The sequence below is a fragment of the Rhinoderma darwinii genome, chromosome 1 (assembly GCF_050947455.1).
Source record: "Rhinoderma darwinii isolate aRhiDar2 chromosome 1, aRhiDar2.hap1, whole genome shotgun sequence".
Classification (NCBI taxonomy): domain Eukaryota; kingdom Metazoa; phylum Chordata; class Amphibia; order Anura; family Rhinodermatidae; genus Rhinoderma; species Rhinoderma darwinii.
This window is the reverse complement of record NC_134687.1, coordinates 115,510,267-115,519,193: the sequence shown is the minus strand read 5'-3', so window position 1 is coordinate 115,519,193 and position 8,927 is coordinate 115,510,267. Positions and strand designations below refer to the sequence as shown.

At 44.3% G+C, this 8,927-nt stretch overlaps 1 protein-coding gene across 1 annotated transcript in view; it reads left to right on the top strand.

Annotated features, from left to right (window-relative positions):
- Positions 1-2,516: 2,516 nt before the first annotated feature.
- FNIP2 (folliculin interacting protein 2) overlaps positions 2,517-8,927 on the top strand; it is a 100,556-nt gene continuing 94,145 nt past the window's right edge. The window contains exon 1 of the mRNA XM_075860297.1: positions 2,517-2,862. Coding sequence (XP_075716412.1) covers positions 2,777-2,862 — 86 coding nt within the window. The 5' untranslated portion in view covers positions 2,517-2,776. The remainder of the gene's footprint in view (positions 2,863-8,927) is intronic.

Here is an 8,927-nt window from a genome sequence, read left to right as displayed (position 1 = left end):
CCTGCCAGAAGCTGGGCGTTGTGAAGAGAAGTGGATGATACTTCTATACACACCGCCCAGCTAGTAAAAGTAGTAAAAACGCCCCGATGTAACACACATAATACACGCCCAGTTGGACTTTTGCAAGCCTCATTTGCATAAATACAAAAATGGTCATAACTTGGCCAAAAATGCTCGTTTTTAAAAAATAAAAACGTTACTGTAATCTCCATTGCAGCGCCTATCTGCTGCAATAGCAGATAGGGGTTGCAAAATCTGGTGACAGAGCCTCTTTAAGTTCAACTGTGTCTGCGTCCTGACAGCAACTTTACAAGCAACTTTACAAGGAGAAATATGACAGTCACTTGTGTGTCAGGATTCAAAATCCCAGTATGGGTAGAAAACCGGGCTGAGTTGGATTTAAGCCCCACCTCACTGAAGAAGACACGAAATCCTATTTACCACAGTGATAATACCAAATTATGACCCATAAGGACAAGTTAGTAGACTGCTTTTCAAATTTGTGTCTTGTGAGATCAATGAGAAGCTGCTTGCAGGCGTATTTCAAGTGTATTTTGGAACGTAATGCAAGCTTTTTCCGCTCCAAAATGTGCAGGAAAATATGCTGTGTGAGCGCTGCTGAACTAAAAAAAATGCCTCCTAAAAATACGGTTCATAAAAAAGAAGTGACGTGTCACGCAGATCTCTCCAATTAAGACTGGGTTCACACGTCACAGGTCAAAATGCGTTTTTGCCTTGCATTAAGGCCTCATGCACACGACTGTAAAAACACCCGTTATTGCGGGTCGTAATTACGACCCGCAATAACGGGCCCATAGACTTCTGTTAGTCACGGGTACCTTCCCGTTTTCTCACTGGAAGGTGCCCGTGCCGTTAAAAAAATAGAACATGTTCTATTTTTTCATTTTATGGGCCGTGCTGCTATACTTTATAATGGCAGCACGGCTCGCAAAAGCGGCCGGCTGCCCTTTGGCTGCCCGTGAACGGTCGTGTGCATGAGGCCTAAGGGTATGTGCACACATAGTGACAAAAAACGTCTGAAAATCCAGAGCTGTTTTCAAGGGAAAACAGACCCTGCTTTTCAGACGTTTTTTGACCAATTCGCATTTTTCGTGGCGTTTTTCGCGCTGTTTTTTTATGTCCGTTTTTGGAGCTGTTTTCATTGGAGTCTATGAGAAAACAGCTTCAAAAACGTCCAAAGAAGTGTCCTGCACTTCTTTTGACGAGGCTGTATTTTTACGCGTCGTCGTTTGACAGCTGTCAAACGACGACGCGTAAATAACAGGTCGTCTGCACAGTACGTCGGCAAACCCATTCAAATGAATGGGCAGATGTTTGCCGACGTATTGTAGCCCTATTTTCAGATGTAAAACGAGGCATAATACGCCTCGTTTACGTCTGAAAATAGGTCGTGTGAACCCAGCCTTAGACTGCGACTTGAAAACCCAGTTTGGCACTTCAAAAAAACACTTCCAAAACACACTAGCAAAAACGCTTCGAAAATTAGCTCCAAAAACTTTTGGATTTCAGAGGCTGTTTTCTTTCTAAATCAGTTTTCTGCTGTGTGAACATAGCCTGAGGGTATGTTCACACGTCCAAAAAGAAGTGGCTGAAATTTACAGAGCTGATTTCAAGGAGAAAACAGCCTCTGATTTCATGGCGTTCTTGAAGCTGAAAACGAAGCTTATTTTAATTTGAGGCTTCTTTTGAGCCGTATTTTAGGGACATGCTACTTATTTTTACAAGGCATATTTTTTAAGTTACCCCCTATCCGTATGATAACTTGCTGATCGATGGGTGTCCAACAGCTCGGACCCCCACCGTTTACGAGAACGGGAAGACCAAAGTTGCCCGAACCCCAAGTTTGAACCAAGCGGCAGGTCGCTCATGCGCACTGCCGCTTCATTCATTCTCTACGGCAGCGCCGGAAAAAGCCGAACACTGCACTCGGCTATATCCGGCGCTCCCATAGAGAATGAATAGAGCGGCAGTGCGCATGAGCGGGCAACTTCGGTCTTCCCTTTCTCATAAACGGTGGGGGTCCGAGCCGGACACCCACCGATCAGCAAGTTACCCCTATGGATAGGGGGTAACTTGTAACCGGAATACCCCTTTAATTCAGCAGGGTAAAAATACGCCACATGTGAACAGCAGTGTATTTCCCATTGATATAAATGGGAAACTGCAGGCTTATTTCAGGTGTATTTTGGAGCATAATACGAGCCTTTTTTGCTCCAGAATAAGCGTGAAAATAACCCTTGTGAACATACCCATTTGTATTAGGACAATAATCCCTGCTGATATAATGCTATATGATCTTAACATTTAATAAGAGACTGAGAAAAAATAGAACCAATTTTAGTCACATAATTGTTTCCCGCCTATGCTGCCTCCGGTGAATAGATACCATAGTGCTGTATATACGTGGGGGTCTGTCACGTGGATATTAGCTTCGTACAAGAAAGGAGACTCCGCTAAGACGTCATGCCCTGGATGACATCACACCGCTAGGTCCTCTCCACGTGGCTCGAGGGGAGTGGGGTCCCCTAGAATGAGTTGTGAAGAAGCTGCGTGGCCCCGCCCTCTCCTGTCTTCCCAGAGCCGGGTCCGCCCCTCCTCCCTTTCCAGTCACATGAGCCGCGGCTCCATGCAGGAGATAAAGCTCTCTTCTCCCACCATGGCGGGCAGCAGCTGGCGAGGGCTTTTACCGGCCCCGGTTATCTTGTTAGTCGGGTACCGGAGACCGTGCTAGGAGCGGCTGCTATGTGTCATCATCATGGCTCTTCTACATAGGCTTTTCAGTAAGAGGAACAACTGTACCCCTGTATCCAGCAGAGGTGCTAAGGAGGGAGCCGCGTTCAGGTGATTACCCAGCGCTGGGCATAGGCTCATGCCCCTCTGTATAGGTGTGATGCCCTCTACATAGGGTTGTGTGTAACGTGGCGCCGGGCATGTACTTTGCACAGCAGGGTTGTCTTATAATGGAAAGGTAATGATGCTGATTCTAGTTGTAACCTGCTGGATGGGCAGTGTTCCTCCCTGTGTCTTCAGCTGTCTGTGGGCATGGCCATTTATTGTTAGATGATGGCTGGTTTCAATCATTACAACATCTATGGCACTAGACTTGGTTGGCGTGTTTATTGGGCATGCTTTTGTAGTGTTGGTTGGTTGGGTTCATCACTTATGGGTACAATTTCTGTCTGGTCCAAGTGCAGAGGCCGGTGTGATGTGTTGGATGGCATTGCCATGTTTCACAATACAAGTTGCCCATTCATTCTATGTTTGGGAATTAATTTTTTTTCCCCTCTCAAACCAGTCCTCCTGACATGACTAATAAATGTGGTGGGGAATTGCCTGAAATGGCACCGCTGATGGTGCCAGCAGGGAAATGGTAAAATGGCTTTGGGACCAATACTGATGAACGCGTGATCTTGGGGACAGTACTGTACTCTATGTAGTTAAAAAATGACAATCCTTTAAAAGGAATATAATCCATTACACTTTTATGTTTTCTGGTGCAGCAGTTTGGTTTAGGGGCAATGAGTTACCCGCTGGAGGCACTGTGGGTCAGATCAGTGGTGCTGTATATATGTATACCAAGTATCCCGATTTATAGCTGTATAATTGCATTGCCAATTCCTTACCCTTTTTTTTTATTTTTTATTTTTTTTACTTTTTTTATCCCTTTATTTCCAACCCGTCACTGCCATGGTGTAGCTTTGATCTTCTGCTGGTGACCTGTCCATGGCAAGCTAAAAGTGCCCATTCACATTAGATGAACGTTGGCAGGACTGGCTGACCATATAATATGTATACAAACCATAAAATCACCGCAAATATCTGGATACATTATGGAATTTAAGCCCGTTGGGTGGTATTCCTGTTTATTCTCTGTATGATCTATATGACACAAGTTTTTTGATAAAAGGAGATTTTTTTTGCAAAGAGAAACCTGAGAACACCAGCTCGGCCCAGCGTGCCTGTGTATGTGGAGGACTGGAAGAATAGCTGTCCTCCGAGCATTCGGCTTACAGATATCTTATTTGTAACCACCTTAAACTGGCTTCCCTAGTCAAATGTGCACCCTAGTCCATGTCTGCAGATCAGGGAGAGAACTTGAGTAGATTTCTAAAAACTGGTGCAAAGACAAAGTGAAGTAGTTTACCCATGTCAACCAATCAGGTTACGGTTTTAATTTTCCAAAGGGCCTACTCCACTTTTCCTTTGCACCAGTTTTGATGAATCTCTTCCTTTTATGCCTTATTCACACGAATGTATAATACGTCCGTGCAACGCGTGTGAAAAATCATAGGTCGCATGGACCTATGTTACTGAATGGGGCCGTTCAGACTGTCAGTGAATTTCACACAGCGTATGTCTGCTTCGTGAAACGCACGACATGTCCTATATTTGGCCGTGTTTCACACAGCTCGCACCCATTGAAGTCAATGGGTGCGTGCAAATCGCACGCACTTCCGGGTGCAGCGCGTGATTTGCTCAACAGCGGTAAAAACAATGAATGAAAACCGAAAAGCACCACTTGCTTTTCTGTTTGTAAACATAAAACCAGAATCGTCATGATGCCGGCTGCGTGAAAATCACGCAGCCGCGCACCATATGCTGATGACACACCGACCTTTTGCACACGCAAAACGGACACGCTCGTGTGAATCCGGCCTTAGTTCGTATGCCTAAAGCCATCAGATCAGCTGGCCTAGCAAAGGAGTATTGTTCAGGCCAGCCGTGGACGGGGGGATACAAGGCGAGTCTACCCCCTTCAATAACTAGTATATACCGGTCAGATCCACTTTTTGGTAGACCCGATTTGAGATAAATCAATAGACCATTTACATGTAGTGATTTGACTTAATAATGGTCTGATGGTACTATGGGCAAACTCCTTATACTATTCTGTGATCATGAGGGACTCCAAGAATTTTCAACGACTAACCAGTCATGGCAGGCTTACTTCAAATGTCTTCAGTCAGTGCCTTCTTGTTTTTTTTTTTTTTTGTTTTTTTTTGAGCATCCGTGCCATAGACGGTTCAAGTCTATAAGGGAAAAAAAATCTCCAAATATTCCACCCCCAGAGCACACTGCCTTTTGAGCAAAAATTCCAATGAACAAGAAGTGTTGAACTTTTATTTATTTTCTATTAATCTGAGTCAAATTTGTTGCCAAATGTGCTGCAAATTCCTATTTAACCTGCATTTCGTGTACTTGTGGTTGCAGATTTTTTTTTTTTTTGACTGCCGACGTTTACTGGGACAGCCTTAGTTCTTATTCAGACGAACGTAAAATACGTCCGTGCAACCCTCGTGATTTTCACGCGCCTCGCGCGGACCTTTGTTAGTCTATGGGGCTGTGCAGACATTCCGTGATTTTTGCGCAGCGTGTGTCCGCTGCGTAAAACTCACGACATGTCCTATATTTGCGTTTTTCGCGCATCACACACCCATTGAAGTCAATGGGTGCGTGAAAATCGCACGCACCACACGGAAGCACTTCCGTGGGACGCGCGTGATTCGCACAAGAGCAGTAAAAAGTATGATTGAAAACAGAAGCACCACGTGCTTTTCTGTTTACAAACATACAAACCGAGTGTCCTAATGATGGCGGCTGCGTGAAAATCACGCAGCCACGCATCATATGGTGATGACACACGAAGCTGTTAAGTGCCTTTTGCGCGCACAAAACGCACACGCTCGTGTGAATCCGGCCTTAGGGTATGCGCGTACAGGGCAGATGTGCTGCGTGAAAGTATGCAGCGTATCCGACCTAAAACCGCAGGGAATTCAGTCTGAAAAACCGCACAAAATTGTGGTGCAGACTTTCGGTTGGAATCTCCACTGCAGAAAACAGAGTTGGAAAAATAAAACCAGCCTCGGCCATTGACATAACGGCGCGTCCCTCTGTTCTCCGTGCAGCCCGGCCTCCTGTGCTGACGCTGCAGCCCGTGTGATTGCTACAGCCTGTGAATAGCTGCAGCAGTCACATGGGATGAAACTTCATCCCACAAGGCTGGGCTGAACAGAGGGATGGGTGGCTATGGCAATAGCTGGGGAGAGGTGTGTTTTTTTGTTTAGTATCTAGTGGATGAAGAAGGTGGTTCTTTTTGGTTGCATATAGAGGATTGTGTGGTATTCTAGAGGTGACAGAAGGATATATGGTTGTGAGCTTCAAATTTTTAATTTTATTTTTTTGTTCTATCCATCTGTTGACATTAAAGAGGCTCTGTCACCAGATTTTGCAACCCCTATCTGCTATTGCAGCAGATCGGCGCTGCAATGTAGATTACAGTAACGTTTTTATTTTTAAAAAATGAGCATTTTTGGCCAAGTTATGACCATTTTTGTATTTATGCAAATGAGGCTTGCAAAAGTACAACTGGGCGTGTTGAAAAGTAAAAGTACAACTGGGCGTGTATTGTGTGTGTACATCGGGGCGTTTTTACTTCTTTTACTAGCTGGGCGTTCTGACGAGGTATCATCCACTTCTCTTCAGAACGCCCAGCTTCTGGCAGATCACGCTGTGACGTCACTTCCCCAGGTCCTGCATCGTGTCGGACGAGCGAGGACACATCGGCACCAGAGGCTACATTTGATTCTGCAGCAGCATCGGCGTTTGCAGGTAAGTCGTTGTAGCTACTTACCTGCAAACGCTGATGCTGCTGCAGAATCAACTGTAGCCTCTGGTGCCGATGTGTCCTCGCTCGTCCGACACGATGCAGGACCTGGGGCAGGAAGTGACGTCACAGCGTGATCTCTCGAGAACACGCTGTGTGTCTGTGCACTGCCAGAAGCTGGGTGTTAACGAAGAGAAGTGGATGATGCTGATTCGTCAGCATCATACACTCCCATTCACAACGCCCAGCTAGTAAATGAAGTAAAAACGCCCAGATGTACGCACATAATACACGCCCAGTTGTACTTTAGAAAGCCTCATTTGCATAAATATAAAAATGGTCATAACTTGGCCAAAAATGCTCGTTAAAAAAAACGTTACTGTGATCTACATTGCAGCGCCGATCTGCTGCAATAGGAGATAGGGGTTGCAAAATCTGGTGACAGAGCCTCTTTAAGTGGTCACCCTTTATTATTTGAATGGATGCTGTTTAATACGATATAAGATTTCTCTGGAAGGTTCTCCAGCTATATCAGTTTGTCTCATCAGCAGCACTCTGACAATCACTTAAACCCCTTAATGACAAAGCCATATTGCGCTTTAACGACCAAGGATTATTTTTAGTTTTTTCGCGGTCGCATCCAAGAGTCGTAACTTTTTTTTTTTTTTTATTCCATGGACATAGCTGTATAAGGGCTTGTTTTTTGCGGGACGAGTTGTATTTTGTAATTCTACAATTTTTGGATGCATATAATATATCGATTAACTTTAATTTAGGAGAGAATTGAAAATAGCTATTCCAGCATTAATTTTCACGTTCTAAATTTACACAGTTTACTATGCAGCGTAAATAACATGTTAACTTTATTCTATGGGTCGGCACAATTACGGGGATATCAATTATGTAAAGGTTTTATGTTTTCCTACGGTTGCACAATAAAAACCCTTTTAGAAAAAAATTACTTGTTTTTGCATCGCCGCATTCCAAGAGCCGTCATTTTTTTATTTTTCCGTCAATGTGGCCGTATGTGGGCTTGATTTTTCGGGCCAAGGTGTAGTTTTCATTTGTACTATTTTGGGGTACATAGGACTTATAGATTAACTTTTACTAAAAAAATTTTTATGGGGGGAAATGGGAGTAAAGAGAACATTTTGCCGTTGTTTTTTTTTTTGACGCCGTTCATCCGGCAGTTTTAATGTGTTCATTTTATTGTTCAAGTTGTTACGATCGCGGGGATACCGTGTATGTGTTATTTGTTTTGGCACTTTTACTAAATCCACTTTTTGAGCCAAAAAATAGTAGTTTATTTTATTTTGACTGTAAATTTATTATATTTTTTTCACAAACTTTATTTAACTGCTTTACATTTTTATTTTTTTTCGTCCCACCAGGGGACTTCACTATGCGATCTCCTGATCGCATATATAATGCTTTGGTATACTTAGTATACCAAAGCATTATTGCCTGTCAGTGCAAGGCTGGGTTCACACGACCTATTTTCAGACGTATACGAGGCGTTTTTTGCCTCGTTTTACGTCTGAAAATAAGTCTCAAATACGTTGTCAAACATCTGCCCATTACTTTCTATGGGTATAACGCTGTATTGTTCCCACGACGCGTAATTTTACGCGTCGTACGGCAATTACAACGCGTAAAATTACGCCTTGTAAAAAGAAGTGCAGGACACTTCTTTTGACGTTTTTGGAGCTGTTTTCTCAGACTCCAATGAAAACAGCTCCAAAAACGGACGTAAAAAACGCCGCGAAAACGGTGAGAAAAACGCAGCAAAAAATGCGAGTTGCTCAAAAAACGTCTGAAAAGCAGGGGCTGTTTTCCCTTAAACAGCTCTGGATTTTCAGACGTTTTTGGTCACTACGTGTGCACATACCCTAAAACTGACAGGCAATCTATTAGGCCATGCTTCCGGCATGGCCTAACAGGCATTTCCTGAAGACAGACCTGGGGGGCCTTTGTTAGGCCCCCTGGCTGCCATGGAAACCCGTCAGCGCCCCACGATTTCTTTGCGGGGATGCCGATGGGATGACAGAAGGAGCTGGGTTAAACTGCCGGAATCGGAGCGCAATTCCGGCAGTTGCAGCAGGAGCCAGGCAGTGTATAACAGCCGTGCTCCTGCCGCTGTTCGCGTGTGTACACTGACAGTACCCACGCGATCAGAGGACGGATATATCCGTCCTTCGGTGTTAATGATCAAAACTGAACTTAAGGAGGCAGTGGGGGGAATTTATTAACCTGTAGAAGAGTCGCAAAGAGCCCAAAAGTCGCAATCTGCGAATTCAGGGCA